We start from the raw sequence: 22,181 nt of genomic DNA on the forward strand, positions 1-22,181 counted from the left end.
CCTAATTGTTATATAATTCACATGGGCTACAGGTTATTTTTGTGGTATGCAAAAAGTGTATTTTTAAATGTGATTGTTGGTAGCCTACATTTTACCAGTATTTACTATACTTTCAATAAAAAAATTAAAAATATGCAGTATGAAAATTATTTTCAAATAAAAGCATTTTCTTTATCAAAAAGACTTTTTCCAAAAGGTACATACAAAAAGTTTAAATACTAATAAATACTATAGCAGTAAATGATTAATACTAAAATAACACTGGACTGAACATTGTAAACTTGTGGTAGTATGGTACTTCTAAAGTAAATTTTTAGTTGTACCTCACTGCGGTGACTAAATTTTTTAAATGAATATACCAGAAATAACCCAGTGCACGAAAACCCATATTTCTGTGTGAGAATGCAATAAATCAGGGGACTTTTGACACTGGAATTCATGGCAGCATCATGATCATGTGGTCTGTAAGTTCTTATTGCATGGGAACACCCAGTTCTAGGGGGGATGAAACCAGCCAATGCTACAGTTTATAGACAAACATAGACACTAAGAGCTTCCTGCTTACAGACGTTTTCAGATGGAGACACACACTTCCTTCTAAATGAACCACTAAAACATTCAAAATAATTACAATCAGTCCTGCCCTAAGAACAGATCAGAACTGGAAGTGAACATGAATCAACTTGCTCAAGATCAGTGTTATTTGAATTAGTTATATTCTACTATTATAGTGTTTATTAATATTTAGAATTTGTTTTTATTTTCATTGTAGTTAAATTTTTAGTAATTTCATGTGCTATTGTGTTATTTATTTTTAAAACAGTGATATTCCAGTTTATTTGATTTTTCTAGTTAAAATCGTATTTTTCATCAAATTAAACTTATTTCAAGGCAACATTTCTAATTTAGTTAAATGTAAAAAAAAACAATTTTTTTCTCTATGAAGACGTAATAATGTTGAGTAATATCTTGTATGCTTTAACAAAACAATTTTAGGACAAAAATCTATTAAAGGGTTAGTTCACCCTAAAATGAAATTTCGGTCATTATTTACTCCCCCTCATGTCGTTCCAAACCCGTAAGACCTTCGTTCATCTTTAGAACACACATTTTTGATGAAATCCGAGAGGTTTCTGACCCCACATAGACTGCAACGTCACTGCGACTTTCAAGGACCAGAAAGGTAGTAAAGACATCGGTAAAATAGTCCATGTGACTACAGTGGTTCAACCTTAATGTTATGAAGCGACACGAATAGTTTTTGTGCGCAACCCCCCCAAAATTTGACTTTATTCCAAAATCTTTATACACTTAATATAATCTTAATTTGTGTTCCGAAGATGAACGAAGATCTTACGCGTTTGGAACGACATGAGGGTGAGTATTGATGACAGAAATTTCATTTTATGGTGAACTAACCCTTTAAAAGCTTTAAGATTTACATAAATGCAAGAATGTAACCCTCCACAAATCCTCAACTAATCTGTACTGAAACTAAAGCTATGAATGGACACTCAGAAGCCAAGAATGGTTTTACCACTGCTTTGTAAACTGTTTATTAGCTGTTTTGCTTTACAATCAGCTATTTAAAATGGATACATGTCTAAAGTAACATTTCAGATCTCACTGGACAGTGAGGAACACATTGACACCTGGACACATGACAATAGCAGCAGCTCGCAGAATCACACAGGCATCATGAAACACTGTGATTCTTCACACAGTACACTTTACACTTTATGTTTGTTGATTCATAAAACAATTTACACTTAAGTCAAAAAGGCTACACAGTATAAGGCTACAATAAATTCTATTATTTATGCATGTAACCAACAAAAATAAGATATATTGAGTACCAACATTTGTAAGTATTTCGTTTTGTCGTCATGTCCTGGTCTTCTGTTGCACAGGGACATGAACAGGTGACAAAAAAACAAAAAACAAAAAAAAACACAGTGAACCCTGTATACCGAGTCAGATCCTGAATCAAGAGGCAGATTTACTAACAAACACTCTTTTGGCATTAAAAAACTACTGTCAGGATCTACTAAGGACACGTAGTGAAAAATTTGTCCTGAAAAGGTGTGGACAGGGTTATGTTTGTGGCTGACCTAATTGCATATGCATTTGTAGGAGTTTCCCTTTCAGACGCAGTATTTATGGGAGGAGAGTATTTAAATGAATCATGCAAGGTGATTTACTAATGTTTGCGCTAGTCAATTTACTTGTATTTGCTCCATTATTTACAGTACTGCCCAAAATAAGCATGTCTTAAACCAGACGCTGATTTGCGCTGCTCTTAGTTGGTCATTATGGAAATGATCTGACTGTGTCTGTGTTCTTTAATTTGCAGTAGATCATGCGCAGAACTTTCCACTCCCATCAGTGATGCGCGGGTTGATCCGAAATGAGCGGGTGCCTGCGGTCACCCGCGGTCACCCGCGGTCACCCGCGGTTACGAGTCATCCAAAAATATTTTTAATGATATTCGGGTCGCGGTCGGTCGGGTCGTTTGAAATAAAGATGCCAATTAAACCTTTGTAATTTATATAGTACTAGAGAGCATATGAGCGGAGTGGAGCGGTGAGAATCTCCGCTCATCGCTCACGGAACTGTTCACCCCTCCGCTCCCCCGCTCAAAGCTACATCAGGCCGCTCCGCTCATTATCGCTCAGCGCTCAACGCAGTTTGCTCCGCGCTCCACTCAAATCGCCCCCCGCTCGCTCCAAAAAAGGAAAAAAAATCTACATGTATATCACTGTTAGCTTAGACCACAGCCTTACCTCCTAAACAACTAATGAGCAACAACAACATTTTTCAAATAGAAATGTTTTATTTCAAATTAGGCCTATAGGCTATAAGGAATATAGCCTACACAAAGTCCTGTAAAATTTAACGAATAAATGGGCCTAATAATATAAATAACAATTATATAAACAAAAATATAGCCTACATACATTTCTTTTAAATAAATGTACTATTAGGCCAGAATTTTGATAAGTTAACTTTTGCGCAACGCGCACGATTAAAATTTAAATGGGCTTATATCCATTGATTGTACACATAAACTGCTGTAAAATAAAACGAATAAATGGGCCTAATAATATAAATAAAATTTATATAAACAAAAATATAAAAAAATATACATAAACGTTTTAAAAGTTGGCTAAATTCTATTAGGCCAACATTCTTATAACTGAACTTTTGCGCAGCGCGCAGGATTAAAATTGAAATGGGCTTGTATCAATTGTTTGAATATTACACTATATTTAATTTACACTTTGTTACAAGTTACCGTAGGCCATTCAATTTGCTAACCTTTTGCTTTCTTCCCAGCGTGTTCAGATAGCACACTGCATGTTTTCGAGAGATGTGTCTTTTTAGATTCCAAAATGAATCTTTACTGACTGAAACGATGTCTCCACATTCGTTTTCTTCTACCACATTATAGTTAGTTTTATATTATAGTGTAGCCTACCTGTATGACTTCTTATTTTCCTTTTTGAAGTAGCCTACTTTTTGAACTCCATTATTGAGCCGAGTTTTGACTGAAAATAGAATCCATCTTGCAGTCATCAACTGAGTCAGGCTGAGCATGCTTCAGAATCGTGGTGTGCGCGGAGCGAAATTGGAGCGGGAAATAGGGCGACGCTCCATCCTTTTAAAAATGCCGCTCTGCGCTCTGTCCAAGATCCGCCCGCTCGCTCCCGCTCCACACTCCGCTCACATGCAATTTTCTATGAAATACATAGGCCTGCTACACTTTATTGGCTGAATAACTGGCGCGAAGGCACGAGCTCAGTCTGCAGGTAGAGATGGAGGCGGCAAGAGAAAAGGTGAAGACTGGGGAGTGGAAGCTCCGCAAATACAAAAAACAGAAAGAGCAAAATGTGGGAGACATTTGCCGAAATAATGAAAGATGATGACCAAAGTGCTGGCTTTGTCATGTGTACTTCTTGCTATGCATTTACTACTTTAAAAAAATGCGGGTCAGGAAGCGGGTCGGGTACAATATTTTCTTCTTTTTTTTTTTGCGGTCCGAGTTGCGGGCGGGTTAGTTGAAAACGTCGGTCGGGTGCGGGTTGTTTATACATTGACCCGCGCATCACTGACTCCCATCAGCGCTTTTTTGTAATTGCGCTCTCACGCTAATTGGCCCTGTTTAGTAAATCTGGCCCTAAATGTCTTCTGAATGTTAACAGTCCAAAGACATTTGCAACCCCAGTTGTAGTAATGTGCATCTGGTCGGAACTCACATACTACAGAAGAACTTACTGATTGTGTGACAAATAAATTGTCAAAAAACAACCTGGAATAGGTGAAACTGGATAACTTGCAAAGCTTGTCAGAGAAATGTCATTGGGGACTGATGGTCTAGTTTGGAAAGATTAAGTGCTTTCAGCAATTGGGTTCTGACTTTTCTTGTTGAGGTACTCAAGAACAAACACCTGCAGGATCTTGTTGAGATTGCCGATGGAGGTACGATCCAAGTTATCCTCATTGTCATCAAAAGTGTGCCACACCGCAGGGAAAGGAGTCGTAATGAGATGAAGAATCCGGACCCCTGCGAGGGCAGAGAAATGGTGAACGTGATTCCATCAAGTACAACATCAACATCTTTATTGATCCTGGAACAACATTTCCATCAACCACTCAGATTTGAGGGACAAGTTCACAGTTTATGTCAAGTTTAGGCTTACAACCAGGGTTATGTGCTTCTACATCAGTGTTATTCACCTCTCATTTCCCTCTGATTTTAGGGTAAGTTATGGGTAGGGTTCGGTTTAGGGGTAGGGATAAGATTAGGACAACATTTTGAGACAGAAATGTTGTTCAAGGATCAACAAAATATTTTGTCTTGCATGCAAAATCGCAGCGACTGCAGAATGTTATATAAACATTCATATTAATCTCAGGAAGTCTTTTACCTTGGTTGAGAAATGGTATGTGGTCATCCAGAATCAGACCCACATGTAGGCCAGGCCAGAAGTACTGGACCTCATTAGGGTGATTCTGTAGGTGACCGAGCGCATGCAGCCGACGCTCTAGACAACAGTAAAGAGTTTTCCTGTCAATATCAGCTCATTTGGAGTATAACATTTATTATTTTATAAAGGTTAAAAGGTGCACTCAGTAGTGTTTTTGTTTATGTTGTGCTTGTCAATATGGCAGCCACCTTTGATTATACTGACACCTAGCGGTGTATACTGAGTAACTAAGAAATTATGTATAATATTACTAGTTACAGTATATTTTGCTCCCCTTGTGAGTGTGCTTCATTGTATGGAATGTGCACTTATAATGTATTTGAAGTATATATATATATATATATATATATATATATATATATATGTATATATTTTAAACTCTACTATAAAATATTACTGGAATAAAAAAGCCACTTAAGTGCACTTAAAGAGAATGTACTTTTGTGACTAAGAAAAAACATAATAATGTCAATTTGTTTTTTTACCATTAAGTATATTTTAAATCATTCTGTTTAATCGTGCTTCAAAGAAATGCACTTATTTGATGTGTTGATTATAGTAGTAGTTAATTATGTAATTTTTAAATACTACATTTAAAGTTAATATATTTTTAAATGTACTAAATTTAAAATATAATATAAATAAAATATAATATTACAATTTCATCATTACAAATGTGTAATTACAAGTATATTTAAATACAAATTTGAATAAAAATGACATAAACGTAGATTTCAGTTAGCATAACTAATGGTCAGAACATCGACAGAACCCTCCAACTAAACAATAGAAGTCAATATGAAATTACATATAATAAGCCCCATTTAGGTGGGTCTGCATTTAATATAACTGCATTTAATTTTAATTTAACCCATTATACGTGTAAATTCAAATAAGTGTCAGATAGTGGCTATAAGTTTGCACATAAATATATTTTATATTTCTTTTTAAAAGTATGCTAAAATGTACTTTTTCCACAAGGGTATGCTGATGAAAATAGCTCTGAATGAAAGCAAATGAAAATCAACTGCACAAAAGCAACACATTGCAGCAGTGTTTAGTTTTTAAACGAATCAGTGTTTTTGGTAAAAACAAAACAACAACAACAACTGAATGAATGATTCACTGACTCACATATATAAGGAACATTTGAACTGAACCATTTAAGTATTTGCATCAATTATTTTCATATGGACATTTGTTTAGACTTATTGTCATCCATAACCAAACCTAACTAAATTTCTCAGAGGAAAATAAAGAGAAAACAAAAAGAAAAGAACAGAGGAAAAGAAAGGGAGAAAATATGTGACTCAAGAAAAACGAAGCAGAAAAGTTACTAACCAATTTTTTGAAGTTTGGAAAGCCATCGGGTCGTACTAGAGAACTGATTACCGAAGCGAGGATTAGGACCTCCAATCAAGTCCAGTAGAACAAACAGATCCTGGGGAGAAATTGAATGAATGAAGGACTTTAACCAGTTTTGTTGTTTGCTTGCATTCATTTTCTTTAGCCGTACATTCACAATATGTGATATATATATATATACACTGATACAGTGAGGAAGTATGAATGTATGATTTATCAGTGAATAACAACTTAAAATATTGTTCTGTTCCTCACACCAAGTTTAGGAAATCTTATAACATCACTTAAGTCATATGGACCACTTTAATGGTACTTTTTGTATTTGTACAAGCTAAATATAAAAATATCTCATTTTGTAATCCATGGAGGAATGTAAGTTTGGCTGTGTGTCAACTTTTCTTTGTATGAATCATTGTTTATGAGAGAACTGTACAATGCTGTCGAGCTGGCTGGTGTTGGTGGCTTCTGGTGGATGTGGTGTCGTCGCCATTTTGTGGGCTAGGTGACGAGATCCGTACAGAGAGTCTTCAGAGGTCCACTGATACAGAGCCTCCTCTCCATCAAAGAAGAACAGCTGCAGAGACAGATCTGACCCAGAGTCCTGTGAGGGGAAAAACACATACATACTGCCATCTACTTGTGACACTACAGAATACACACAAATGAAAAACCATTTAATATGTAAATTCATAATCAATCCCATGAATTCCAATCGAATTAATAAGGAAGTTGGCACAAAATAAAGCTATACCCTACCCACTGTCAAAGAGAGTTCTTTACTGAAGGTTAATGCTCTATAGCGTTATATAGCAAAATAACGTTCCACCTATCGAAACCGATAGAGTTAAAAAACTCAAATGTGAGATAAAAAGCATATGCTGAAGCAACAATGCAAGGAACTGAAGTGAATTGTATGTATAGGAACATTTCTGAAGTTTTGCAAAAATGTAGGTAGAGACGTATTTCCATCCAATGAGCTTGCGTTGCTCCTTCATTTATTCATCACAATCTCTTTCATTTCAATGCTCATGGTTATGTTTGTAGTGGCAGTGCTTTAAAGGGGGATGGATGTATGCAACTTTTCCAAGAAAACTTTACTATAGACACTTTTTGCGCCGACTTCACAATTATGTCACAGCGTTAGCTGGAGGCAAAAAAAGGGGAAAACTGGAGGCAGCCAATACAAACAAGCACAAATTCGGCTATATAAGGAGCTTAAAATGTCATCTTGTTGTGTTGTTGGGTGCCAGAATCGAGTACAGGCTCCAATTTGAAAAATTTTCACATAATGTTTTCTAAACTATTGTGATTATTTGTGAATCATCTGTGATTGTATATACATTGTTGTGATTGATTGTCACTAAACTTTTTGTAGAACCTGTTAAGAAAGTGTGATGGATTTTTTAATTAATCATCACTAACATTTATTTTTCTTGCAGGATTAACAATTATATGCGTTTGAAACCTGAAATGTTTCCAAACACTTTGGTCAAAGTCAGTCAGTGTGTCTGAATCATGTCCGAATATAACAAAAGGGGAAGTGAAACTAGGCAAATGTTTAAATATATAAACTCATGACTTTGAATAACTCATGACCTAGTAACAGAAGGGTTTGCTGAATAACTCATGACCTAGTAACAGAAGGGTTTGCTGAATAAGAACCAATCATATTGTAGGAAAATGATGTGATGAATCATGTCACCTTTGCCATGCTCCTATTCTATAAAAACTGTTGTATTCTTTTTGCTGGTGGGATTCTCTCTGAAATTGGTCTGAGATTCTCCGGCCGTGATTAAAGCATATTTGAAGGCATTGTCTGGAGTCTGTTTAGTTATTGCTGCGCAGAAGGTTATAGGACACTAGAGATCTTATTCTCGAGTACTAGTGTAAAAAGGGACGAGACGATGTCCGACCTGAAGACTGTAGACGCAGTGCTAGAGTATAAATATTATTAAGTGTCGACTGGAGATGCCAGGTAAACTTAAGTCAGGTGCGTAGGGGAAAATCTACCACAAAAGCATAATCAAATACATAAAGGTCAAAAATTAATTAGCTGTATCTGGAATTTTTTTTTCTAGAAAATATTCACATCTTTAAAATTGGACTGTAATGTCACTCTTTGCATGGTCGTATTCCGACCTTGGCGCTGACTTGGCAGAACTTTGGATCGTACCACACAAGTCGTGTACGTGACCATTCAGCAAATAGTTATAGGCATCTAAAGATTTAGGGTGTTTTCACACCTGAAAGTCCGTACCAAAGTCCGAACCAAAGGTCATGTTTTGATACATTGTATACATTTGGTTAGTTTTGGTTTGGTTTCACATTGCAATTATGGGAGCGCACTAAAGAACTTTAAATGACGTACTTGCGTCCTGTCGTCATCATCTATATGGGCTGCATCTTGACATTGGTTTGTAAATGGACGTGCGTCTGACGTTAGCGTGTTGTCAAGTCGGCGGGTAACTTTGACAAGAATGAATGAACAGACGCATATCGTTGGCACTATACTTTTATTATTATGGCATTACTCCCTGCAGCACCAACTATACTCGAGGCTAGTTCAAATTCGCCAAATAAACGTCCTCGTTGTGCAAACATTTTATCGTCGCCGGCAGGACACAGGACAAATGTGTGTGTGTGTGTGTGTTTGTGTACGCGAGTGCTTGAATCAGCTGGAAGAAACGCAGTGGGCAGAACTGACAGATCTGCACATAAATATTCTTCTTCAGTTGGTTAGGCTACGCGGGAACCACTGGAACTTCCTGTAAGGGCCCTTTCACACCTACCTTGTTTGGTCCGGATTTTCGGACTTTTCAGTTTGGTCCGAATCAAAATTACAGGTGTGAAACCTCCCCCGGACCGGACCAAACAGACGAAATTTGGTCCGACGAAAAGAGGTCTCGGTCCGGATCAAACTGAGCAAAGGTTTGGTTCGTTTCTAGTGTGAAAGCATTTTCTGTATGGTTCGGACTTTCAGACCATTTAGGGTGCTTTCACACCAGCCTCATTTAGTTCGGTTGAATCGCACTAGAGTTCGTTTTCCCCGTTGGTGCGGTTCGTTTGGGCAGGTGTGAATGCGGCAATCGCACTCGGGTATGCTTTGAAACGAACTCTGGAGCGGTTCATTTGTGGTGAGAACGTGATCCGACCTCGAACAGAACAAACTGCCAAAGAACTGCGCATTTTTGGACTAAGCAGTTGCCGTAGTCAGCTGCGCTGTGCATTATAGGATGAGGAAAAATGTTTGTTGACAGTTTGCAGCTCGCGGACAAACTTGGAGTTGTTCATTCTCAAATATTATTGTTTGTCTAAAGTGGTGTAGACAAACTATATGATAAAATTTGACCAAGGATACAATCAGCCCACGCAGTCGTCTCTCCATAAACAGCGGCGTGTTGTCTGCCGGATTTTCCACCTCTTTGTTTACTTCCGGGAGTTCTGTTGGAATCTTCCCGCACGTTAATTCTGACCAAACGAAGTGCAGTTACGGAATGCGTTCCGAGTGATGTGGATGTTGTCAACTCATAAACTGATTCGGAGCAGAGCGATCAGTGTGGTGTGAAAAGGAACCAAAACGCCTTAAAAATGCTACAAAGTATAATTTTTCGCCCTTGGTCCGGACCAAATTAACCGAACTACAGTTTTATCTTCACGCTCGTTTTCTCTATCAGGTAGGTGTAGATGTCAGGCCACTCAACCGGAGCTAATCCCGTCAGATCGTCCATCCATTGAGTGAGTGTGTACGGGTCGGCCAATCTGGTTCTGTCTAAGTTAAACTTTTTTAAATTACAATTGCGGTCCCGCACAGTGAGTGACTTTACATATTAAGGGGCAGGGGCCACTTGTGCTTTTAGGGGGCACACCTTTAACATTCATCTTAACCTATTTTCAGTATTATTTCAAGTCATTTTTCACCATGTCATGCATGACTGCAATCTCTAGAAAAAGCTAATAAATTATATTAGCTAAGCTAATAAAACAATTTCAATTCAAATGAATGTTTCATTATGTTTAATTGTAGTGTGATATAATGATCAATAATAACACATTTTTAGCATCTGAGCACATCTAGGCACTTTTTTACACCTGGGGTGGGCGATATGGCAATAATATCATATCACAATTTTTTTTTTTTTTTTCAGGAAAATCACGATTTTATCACGATTCTTATTTCATGTTGGTTTTACTATTTTGCATGTGATTGAGCATTACAGCCAAACTAATGTCCCTATTTTAAAAGCAAAGCCTTATAGGTAACAAAATATAGGTAACAAAATATAAAATAAAAAAGAATGGCAGACATTTAGGCCAAAGTGGCAAAAATAAAAATCTTTGTCACTATTTTCTTTGTTATAAAAATTAAGAACAGAGATACATATTACACATACACAACTTAATATACAAATGAAATAAACAGTGCTTTATTTTTTCAGCTATAGGTGTATTTAACAGTAGAATTGAAGAAAGTAATTAAATGAACACATATGAAAATAAAACACAACAGACTTAAAGTTCTCAGTCAAGAGCAGTGAATGATTTCCTCTGTGTGTTTTGTTGTTTTATTAACATTAAAGGGATAGTTCTCCCCCCAAAAAGTCATAATTTACTCTCTTAAGTTGTTTTAAACCTGAATAAGTTTCTTTCTTCTGTTGAAAATAAACGTTATTTGAAAGAATGTGAGTAACCAAACAGTTGATGTACCCCTGTGACTTCCATAGTATATTTTTTTCCTACTATGTATGGAAGTCAATGGGGACCAGCAACTGTTTGGTTTTGGGTGAACTATCTCTTTAAGGACAAGCGGCAGCATGTTTATTATTAGGGCTACTGTCTCTTTAAGAACTGCACGCGACGCGTCTAATATACACGCATATGACAAGCAGATTTTAATTAATTTTCTCTGTTTGCTTTCACTTTAGACATAACCAACTTTGTTTGTGTAAACATTGTCTGTATTTGACAGTATTAGCGCAATATAAGACTCAAAAGATAACTTAGTCCAGTAACAGGCTTTTAGTGCATGTGCCCGTCGAGTGTACGCGCTCAGTAAAGCCATATTTGAACAGCGCATCAGCAGCGAATGACATGTTTAACCGGCAAGGCTTTAAAGCACATGCAAATAATGAACTTTTGTGAACTGCAGTGTCCCGTTCCTCTGCGTTAACATTTGATGTGAATATACGTCGTGCTGCAGTGTAGCCTATAGATGAAGGCGCCGCAACTGATAAAATGCGCAGTTGTTTGGTGTGATTTTACGATTCCAAATTTAGGGGGGCCAGAGGGGGGGCCAAGCTTGGTGACACGGGGGCACTGGCCCCCCCGGCCCCCCCTCTAGAACCGCCACTGCATTAGATGATGACCTTACTAATCGACTTGTCAGTTGTTCAACCATGGTAACCCATCCGTATTTTCTGTGTACATTGCCATACCTTCAGGGTCTTTAGTTCGTCATCTTGGGCTCTTGCCAATTCCAAAATCATTGAGCAAGGGACAGCAGAATCCGTTGCTCCGAGAAACTCACGGCCGTCCCATTGTGGTGGGTAGTATTTGGAGTCAAAGTGGCAGGCCAGCACCAACTGACGTTTTGCAGCAGGGTTGAGAGTAGCAATTATGTTGGTAAAGGGAAGTTGGCCGTAAGGAGTATGAGAATAGAAGGCGTCCTCTGTCACTTCCCACCCTGCGTTCATCGAGCCGAGGGTTGATTTAATATGCTGAAGAGAGAGAAACTCGCACACTGATTACACTGTCACATTTAAACATGAGCTTTCATACACACACTCACACACACTCACACACACACATACTGACCTCCCGAACATGTTGGCTTCCAGTTGAACCAGGGTACCGCACAACAAGCATAGTCTTCAGGTCTTTCTGCCACATTCGGTCCAGATCGGTATGAGATATGACACTGCTCAGTTCACTGGAGTTCAGTGTGGCTGCTACATGTTTTAGCTGAAGAGAAAAAGGAATTACAAATTGTATTCATTTATTTATTACACAGTGGGTTTTTGCAGATGCTGCTTATTAATCTTCAAATGAGCTTGTGATGTGTATTCACTTTCACTGTTGTGGTTGAGACCAGGATATTCGAGTCTGAGTGAAGTTTCAGACTAGAAGAGTATTTTGTCAGACTGGTTTTTAAGATACACACTGCATCCAAAATCAATTACTACTACAGTATAGTTTGTGTGAAAAACAGTGCGCCAAAAGAGTGGAATGTCTGAATAGTATTAGAAAATCCAGTCTATGTACAGTCCTTCTACTTCTGCCGAGATTCTGAAGTGTGCATTCAATGGACACTTTACTATCTCATGAGGACAAGGGAGAGGATTTATGAATGGCAGTGAAGCGACGCAACTGACGCTGGTAGGTCACATGACAGTAACAACATGGCAAATGTAATACGTCTGAATTTCATTCATACTACCCATATTCATATTATATAGTAGGGGTTGAACCGACTAGTCGATTAGTCGACTAGTCGACCTTAATGCAATGCCGTGACGCTTTAAGCTTGACGTCGACTAGTCGCGTTGATCATGTGACACTATGATTGTCACCATCAAGTGTGTGGAAATACTTCACTAAAGATGAAGCTTGTAAAAATGTCACTTGGAAAGTAAGTCTGTCCTGAAGTACAACAAAAGTACAAGTGCAATGCACACTCATCTGAAAAGGCATCCGCTAATGTTAAGTGAGGAATGCAAATCATCTCGACAGCAGTAAATTTACCATTCGCAGGGAGTTTGATTGACAGGCGATCTGACCAATCATAATCCGCCGAATCCGCCATTTCTGTCCGACAAAGCAGTCAGGAGGAGAGTTAGTAGATTAACGTTGGAGGATTTGAACTTGAATAACGGGCGGTAATGCACCGAAAGTTGGTTTGCCAACCGCCATAAAACACCAAACGAAGAAGAAGAACTTGAATAACGCCGTGTACTGACGTCTTTCCGCGGTTAAAACAACGTTACTTCTTCTGTTCATTCATGTTTATTTGATGCTATAAATGAACTAGAAGGAAGAGAAGATCGGTTCACGAGCAGCTTTAACCCTCTGGAGTCTGAGCGTTTTTTTGGGCCCTGGGGGTGTTCTGACATGCTCTGACATTTGTGCTTTTTTCAGTTGCTTATAAACATATTAATGGCAAAGGTGTAAATTCACTCTATATAGCACAAACAGGACTACAATAATATGTGAGCCACATGTATGTACATGTTTTCATTTTTGAGAGAATAATGTTTATGCGTGGTTATCGAAAAAACTAAAAATTAAAAATTTTGAAATAAGACCACAAAACACATACTAAATATGTGGCAATAAGACTTTTGACTTATGGATGTCGTCGCCTATAGTTTTTTCTTCAAAAATATAGAGCATACTTTTTTAGCGGTCGCAAAGTAAATTCAAATGTAGAACCTACACAGACCGTATTGATTTTGGATGCAGCGACAGTCTTAACATATTGACTTCGTTTATGTAATTGACACCAGAAGACGGTCGAGTTTGAGTTACAAGTCTGAATCCACATGCTCCCGAGTCCATGACAAGACCAAGATCATTGAAATAGTGTCTGAGTCCATATTTTCATGGTCTCTGTATTGCCATGGACTTGGGAGCATGTGGTCTCGGTCTTGACCTGGACTCAAATTAGCTGGTCTTGACTACAACACTGCATTCACTGTATTCTTCAAGATTATCTGTACAGATGCAATCTTCCCTCTCTTTTACAGCTGACATGCCTCTCTCAACAGCACATTGTAATACAGGGAAAAATGGGGAGTGTCAGGTTGAGACAGAATTACAAAAGAAACCCGATAACAGGGTCAGTGGCGTAGCAGAGTGTAAGACTGGGGGCGTTAGCTTTTGACGAGACCGACTCAAGTTTGAATCTGCCCATTTCTGAACTCATTCTTCTCCCTTTTCCCTTTGCATGTCAGCTCAGAAAGTGTAAATAAACAAATAAAAAAGTGCCAAATGAATAGTGGGAATAGAGTGTTAAGCGGGTAGGGTTAGATTAGGGGTAGGTGTAGGAGAGGGCTTTAGGGACAGGGAAAAGTAATGTCCCAATAAGACAGCATTCATTTATGATTTCAATCAATGTAATCATTTACACCGAATATGTTATTATTGCATACTATTTTATAACGTACTACAATACACAGATCAATGGTGGGAAACACAGACAAGGAAACAAATGTGAGGAATAAAAACAAACTAAAAGTCCATGAACTAAATTTAACCGAACATAACGGTGACAACACTGAGATGCAAAGTATCTGTATCTAACAACTATTTACACTTAGTGCAAAGAAAAAATGGCTATTTTCACTTGGGAGTAAATCGTATGTAATGCAAACATCCTCTGCCTTAAAAAAATCAGATAAAATCTAATATAATTAAGCAATATCACACTAGCTACGTTTACAGACACCTAAATAATTTGTTAGTAATTGGATTGATGGCTCAACCGGATTGAAAAGCCTTCATGTAAACCCCTCAATCAAGCTCTTCCGATATATTTGTCAGCTTTCCTTTTAGGTATGTCATCAAGACAAAATGACAATCATACTCACAGTAGCTCCAGTGATATTATAGCGGTGGCTTTCTTTAGTTCTTAATGCTGTGACTGGGGAACAACACATGCGCTGAAGTTTTTTTCAGAATACACAAATGCACATGTAAATGAAAATGTCAATCAGATTGCAACATTTAGGGTTCATTGAAATCAACAGAACTATCTGAATCTGAAGTCAAATTGGATTCCTTCGGATTAATGAAAATTAGTCCATGTAAAGTTAACATACCTACTGTTTTTCCGAATATCAGCACAGCTGTGATTCGGCTGCAGGTAATCATAGTCGTGCTGATATTCGGAGCAAAAGCATAATTTTGAGTCTGATATTGCTTTTATAACACTTCAGTAAGCGTAAAGTAACTTCTTTCATTGATATACTTTTGCATTGCCAAAATAGTTCCAAAGCAGAACGAACTGCTGCATCCCTGAGCACAGTATTTTGAAGAAATCGGCTGAGTGAATCATTCAATGACTCATTCATAAAGTCACTTGCTGCCACCTACTGCCGTAAAATCCCTACTACTACTTCACCGGATTAAACGGTAAAGACTTTGCTCTGCCAATCACATTTAAAGACCGGAGCTAACTAGCTAACACATTTATGTAATTTGACATAATTGTGATTAAGGAGCTCTGCTGCAATAAATCCCATACATGCAAACGGATGAACCTAAAAACTACACAAGACCAATTATGTAGTTTTAATTATTTAGTGTTAATGCATTAACTATTACAAAAATGTGTCATTAAATCCTCTCATTAAGAAACCACAATTAGATCATAATAATCTAGCAAATTATAGACCCATTTCAAATCTTCCATTTATGTCTAAAATATTAGAAAAAGTGGTGTCCGCTCAACTGGGCTCTTTCTTGCAACAAAATGATATCTATGAAAAGTTTCAGTCTGGATTCAGACCGCATCATAGCACTGAAACTGCGCTCGTTAAAATCACAAATGATTTACTTTTAGCTTCTGACCAAGGCTGTATCTCAATACTAGTTTTACTTGATCTTAGTGCTGCGTTCGATACTATAGATCAGATCGACTACAAAATTATACTGGTGTTCAAGGACAAGCACTAAGCTGGTTCAAATCATACCTATCTGACCGCTACCATTTTGTCTATAAAATGGAGAAAAATCGATCATAACTCCAGTAAACTATGTAGTGCCGCAGGGATGTATTAGGCCCTCTGTTATTTTCAATATATATGATGCCACTTGGAAATATTATAAGGAAACATGGAATTAGTTTCCATTGTTATGCTGATGACACTCAAATATATATTTCATCACGGCCGGATGAAAACGCTAAATTTTCCAAGTTGACAGAGTGTGTTAAAGATATAAAAGATTGGATGACGCATAATTTTCTTTTATTAAATCCAGACAAGACAGAGGTAATACTTATCGGTTCAAAAAACCGCCCACAAATCCTCACACAATACAACTTTAACATCATAGGATGTCCTGTTACTTTATCCTCTACAGTAAAAGACCTGGGTGTTATACTCGATTGCAACCTGTCTTTTGAAAATCATATTTCATATGTTACAAAAACAGCCTTTTTCCACCTTAGAAACATTGCTAAGCTACGTAATATGCTATCAGTTTCTGATGCAGAAAAGTTAGTTCATGCATTCATGACCTCGAGACTGGATTACTGTAATGCTTTATTAGCTGGTTGTCCTGCATCCTCAATAAACAAGCTACAGTTAGTCCAAAATGCCGCCACTAGAGTTCTTACGAGATCAAGAAAATATGATCATATAACACCGATTTTATCATCACTGCATTGGTTACCTATAAAGTTCCGTATTAATTACAAGGTATTGCTACTGACTTATAAAGCCCTAAACGGCTTAGCTCCAGTCTATTTAACGGATCTTCTATCGCCCCATAATCCATCGCGCTCTTTAAGATCACTAAATTCAAGGCTTTTGGTCATACCTAGGATATCCAGAACCACCAAAGGAGGGAGAGCATTTTCACATTTGGCTCCAAAACTCTGGAATAGTCTTCCTGATACTGTTCGTTGCTCAGACTCGCTCTCCCAGTTTAAAACTAGATTAAAGTCGCATCTCTTCAGCCAGGCATTCTTATAATCCTACAGTTCAAACTACAATCCGGCCTCTAGCTCATAAATGCCAGAGGAGAACTGGCCCCCGACTGAGCCTGGGTTCTCCCAAAGTTTTTTTTCTCCATTAGGTCACCTGATGGAGTTTTAGGACACCATTAGGTCACTTGATGGAGTTTTTCGGTTCCTTGCCACTGTTGCCTTTGGCTTGCTCAGTTGGGGATATTTAATTTAATTTTATCAATCAATAAATTTCTCTTGAAACAAACTTTGTTGTATTATTTTAACTTAATACTGTGAAGCTGTTTTGATACAATCTGTATTGTGAAAAGCGCTATACAAATAAACTTGACTTGACTTGACTTAAATGTTCTCTTATACAAGTTAAATGTGCAGACAACTATATATGTACAGTTTGTTTGAACAATGGAAGACAATGGGCAGAGTGGAATAAGTAGTGTGGGGAAACCAATTTTTGCATGCAACTTCAAATGCCAAAATGAATACCTCCACTTATTCTAATTCTAATTCTTAAATGTATGCATGACAAACTATACAATCTCATTGGCTTACAATGAATGAAACATTTTTTTCTTCATTTTCTTCAAAAACAAAAGTAAAGTAGATCTTTTTAACATTTTAAAGCTTGTGCAACTAGTGACGTGCAACTTCTGTGTCACTTCAATTGTGGTAGCTTCACAACATGCTAACATTTATGTCATGCATAAACTCGAAATTTCTTGTGAATGTGTACAGTTGGCCAGAAGCGATGGTTTACAGTTAAATTTCATACATACAACTATCATTTTGTTTCAAAAGACACAGGTTCATCCATTGGGATCGTATGGATTACCATCATGATGGCTGTATGTGTTTTTTGAAGCATCAACATTCCCTTGCATTATAAGGATTGTTTTTCTAAAAATCTTTATTTGTGTTCACCTTAAGAAAGAAAGTCATATACATCTGGGATGACATGAGGGTGAGTAAAAGATGATTTTTTGAACTGTACCGTTTAAGGTGGCTGAGACATCTTCCATGAAATGAATCTAGAATGTTCTTTATTAAAGGAACCGTATGTAAGATTGTGGCCAAAACTGGTACTGCAATCACTTTCAAATTACTGTAGAGTGGTGTATCCCCTCCCCCTCCCCCTCCCCCCTGACTCGAGGTTGCCAGTTAGGCTGCAGGATCCAGCAGGAACGTAGGCTGCTACAAGGATATCTCCTATACAAATCCTTGTTTTATTTCAGACTTTGTCACGACGCATTTCGGATTCATAACGAGGTCTTTTAGGTTTCGTAACGTTAGACATTTTTTATCCGACACGTTTGTAGCTTCAGCTGTGGTAACTAGAGCAGAGCTGGCAACCCGGATGCCGAAACACTACTGACTTCGTGATTGGTAGATAGGTGGAGGGTGGAGCATCAGGCCAAAACACAACATGACAACATCAACATCAGGGGCACGTTCAAGTTCAAAACGGTGCGCAACGTTTTGCTACGGTTTCCGGGCTGAACGTCATGTTTCCTGGAAACGGCGTGCACCGGTGTGCAACGGGGTTTGAGATACGTTTTCTCTTGTTTGGTGGGTGTGTCAGAACTGCAGTCCAATCAGCAGCAACATGTATATAAAGCACGCGGTATTAAAGTGAACTCGCACAATGGGTTCAAGGAAAGTAATTTACAAATGTGTTCTATGCAGCTCAGTATACGCAACAACTGAGGATATTAGAAGACATGTTTGTCGTAAGTTTTATTGTAAAAATATAGGATATCAACATAATGATGTAGTTGTTTATATTTTTAGCTTCATTGCAAGTGTATGACATTTGGTATAGAAATAAACAATGGTAATTAAGTGCTTTTCCTAAAAATTAGAAAGAAAATACAGGGTATTAAAACAGTATGAACTACAAAATAAAGTCAGTATGTGAGGCTAAATAGATGTGTTTTAGTCTGAATTAGGTAAGATGTGTGCTTCAGTTTCAGTTTCAGCAATCCCTTCACTCGATTGGGATGTTCTCTTTTGTTCTGGGCGGCAAGTGTAGTAACTGTAACATCGGGCATATTTTGTAGTATTAAACACATATTTATACCGACTTCATCAGGCTCCGAAAATTCTTTACAAAGAACACAAAGAATGGCCTTCTCAGCTGCCATAGTTGCAACTCTTGCGTCATCAGAACAGTGTGTTCAATGCATCACCGTTTCTGTTTAAAAAACGTTGTGCAACGTTTTGTCGGGGCTGAACGCAGGCCAGTTGAGGGCTGCAACTTCACTTTTAAATGACAATCTCCTGGCCGGACTACTGTTGTCAGTGATATAAGTATTTGAAATGAACATGATTTCTTAATGTCTAGTGACATATCAGGGCCATTTTATGATTAACTGAAATACATTTCTTACATATGGTTCCTTTAATAAAAAACTCCACTCTTTCTCAATCTACAAAGCTGAAAAAAAAAAAAAATGAAAAAAAACATGACAATACTCTTGCTTAATGGTAATGTTGCAACCAAACTAGTACAGTCTTGTTTGCAGGATAAATTATACACTGCATATGTCTAGAGGATAATTATGTGTTCAAACTACACTATACATGGCAACAGAAGGGTTCTGAAATGAGTTGACACAGCTGGAGGACATTCACAGAGTCTGAAAGGCTTCTGATTATATGATCTTTCTTGAATAATAATGTTAAGATGGATAGAAACACCTAATTAAACTACTTCTGCTTTAAACACGATATTGATCTTCTGATGACATTTCGTTTTGTTTGGTCTCAAAGTCCAATTATTCTTGTGCTGCGATTATTGATTCTGCATGTTTTATTTGAGCCGTAGCTTGTTATGAACAACACAGAAGTAAAAGACATCTGGCAGATCAGATATGTTTTATACAAAAAAGTATGTATCAAGGTGAGGAAAGTAAGATTATAAAATATTATATTCCACTGTAAAATTTGCCCTTTTCAATGATCTGATCACATGCTCAAAAGCAATAGAGCAACAGAAGCATCATTCAAAGAAATGTTCCCCAAATACTGATCAGAAGAATTAATTCAAAAGAGTTTGAAAGTCTATATTTAGATATCCTGCTGATGGATCAATGATGGGGATCTTGCTCCCATAGCAACTAGACAATGGGAGACAGACTGAGCAACATGAACTGAAGTCTAAAGATGAAAGTGACCAGATCTTGTAAAGCCATGAAGCAAATGAATGAACCTTACTTTCCTCAGTCAGTTTAAGTGATCACTGTCACGATTCTATTGGATATTTGAAATTAAAAAGAACAGATGCAACAAGAAAAAACGAATGCATGAATAAAACAGTTTTTCTTTTTGGTATGCATTAAAATCAGACAGATATTCCCTAAGGAAAACACCCTCCCTTCATGAGAAAAATACATAGAATAAGAAACTACAAAATACATATACATGAATAATTCTAACTCAACATTGTTTAGGTATCTATTCTATGCCAATTCTCTAAAAAGGAACCAAGCATCCGTGGTGTAATGATTGCTACCTTCTCCTCCTGCCAGGGAACAGTGTCGCAGCTCGTCAGAGTCGCTATGATGCCGATGAAAGCCAACAGTCTCGGGGTCCAGCGTCTTTCGGCCATCTCATCTCCTCAGTTCTGTCCTCACGACGCTCTCTCACACACACACATACACACTCCACACAACTCCGATCATGTGAGAGAACACTTTATAAACCCTACTATGGCGAACGCCTTGCTTATGAATATTAATAACGTTCCGTGACGCTCGGCAAACTGATTGGCTGGAACACAGACATTGCTGGCGTGTTGAAGGCTTAGCTCATGAATATTAACAAAAGGAAACCAACCAACAGTCAGCGAGGCTTTATTAATATTCATGAGTTACCACTTCGATTCGGCACAAAGAGCCAGTTGTTGTCGAGCGCTGGAGTTTTGTTTTGTTACTTCGCCTTCTTTCCCTGTTCTTAAATAAAGAAACAATTCATATAATATTGATTTGTTTTCTTTGTACTAATGGGTTCTGTATATTACAGGTTCCATTTAATGGATAGTTGAACTACTATCTCAATCTGACTACACCTCACACCTGGGAGACTGGTGTGGAGAACTATATAACTTTATAAAACATGGCCCGCATTTAAACTCTGGTTAGTTCAGAATTTTTTTTTTCCAAATTAAAGAAAATGATAAAGGGATAGGCCTAGTTCACCCAAAAATGAAAACTGTCATCATTTACTCACCCTCATGTTCCAAACCTGTATGAGTTTCTTTCTTGTGTTGAACACAGAAGATGATATTTTGAAGAATGTTGGTAACACATTTGCTTCGTTTTAAAAGTCAAGACAGTCATCTTTATTTATATAGCGCCTTATTTATGACCAATCTGTATATACTGTATAAATAACAATATGGGTCAAAGACGATATTGTCACAGTGTCTGGTTTGTGTTTCCCCGGGTGTCCACTAGAGGTCTCTCTCCCTTACTGTCACCATTCATTCTGGAACTGCATTTCCCACGATCCTTTGTCTGTTCTCATCACTCATCATTGCACGCAGCTGTTTCTCATTAGTTTCTGTGTATAAATAGCCTGTCTGTTTTAGTTCTTGTCATGGAGTCGTCATATATTGTCAATACACTTCTGGGGCCTGTACCATGAAGGTAGCTGAACAAACTCGGGGTTACAGGATTAGTTTTGAGTTGACAAAACCAAACCGATGCAATCAGGCTTTATTGGTACCATGATGCAGCTCATCAACTTTCTCTGTCAACTCAGGCTTTGATCCTCAAGCTATGATTACTTCACGCGCGCATGCACATAAAAGAGTGACGTCGACACTGAACAACCAATCGCGGGTAGAGCGTGAGCGATATATTTTCCCGCGGAGGAGCAAGAGATAATCATTCAGAATTACGATGAATTTAAATATGTATTTCAAGCTCGAAACAATACGGTCTCTGCTGCCAAAGCAAGAGAAGACTGTTGGAGAAAGATTGCTGATTGTTAATGTGTAAGTTAAACAAATACGTTCTATATTTATGTAAAATTATGTATGTATGTGTAGCCTATATGTGTAATATAGCCTATAGCCTATTTTTATAATATATAAAAAATGATACATGCACATTTTTTATATATTATAAAAATAGGCTATAGGC

At 37.6% G+C, this 22,181-nt stretch overlaps 1 protein-coding gene across 1 annotated transcript; it reads right to left on the minus strand.

The window, feature by feature from the left end:
- Positions 1-1,528: 1,528 nt before the first annotated feature.
- Positions 1,529-20,720, minus strand: qpct (glutaminyl-peptide cyclotransferase). The gene is made up of 7 exons (XM_082143584.1): positions 20,549-20,720; positions 12,165-12,311; positions 11,786-12,067; positions 6,787-6,954; positions 6,330-6,429; positions 4,929-5,045; positions 1,529-4,564 (listed from the first exon to the last, which is right to left on the minus strand). The coding sequence occupies exons 1-7, from the start codon at positions 20,642-20,644 to the stop codon at positions 4,389-4,391; spliced, it is 1,086 nt and encodes a 361-aa protein (XP_081999710.1). The 5' UTR covers positions 20,645-20,720; the 3' UTR covers positions 1,529-4,388.
- Between the last annotated feature and the right edge of the window lie 1,461 nt (positions 20,721-22,181).

The sequence above is a fragment of the Leuciscus leuciscus genome (genome assembly GCF_965113295.1).
Source record: "Leuciscus leuciscus genome assembly, chromosome: 17".
Lineage (NCBI taxonomy): Eukaryota > Metazoa > Chordata > Actinopteri > Cypriniformes > Leuciscidae > Leuciscus > Leuciscus leuciscus.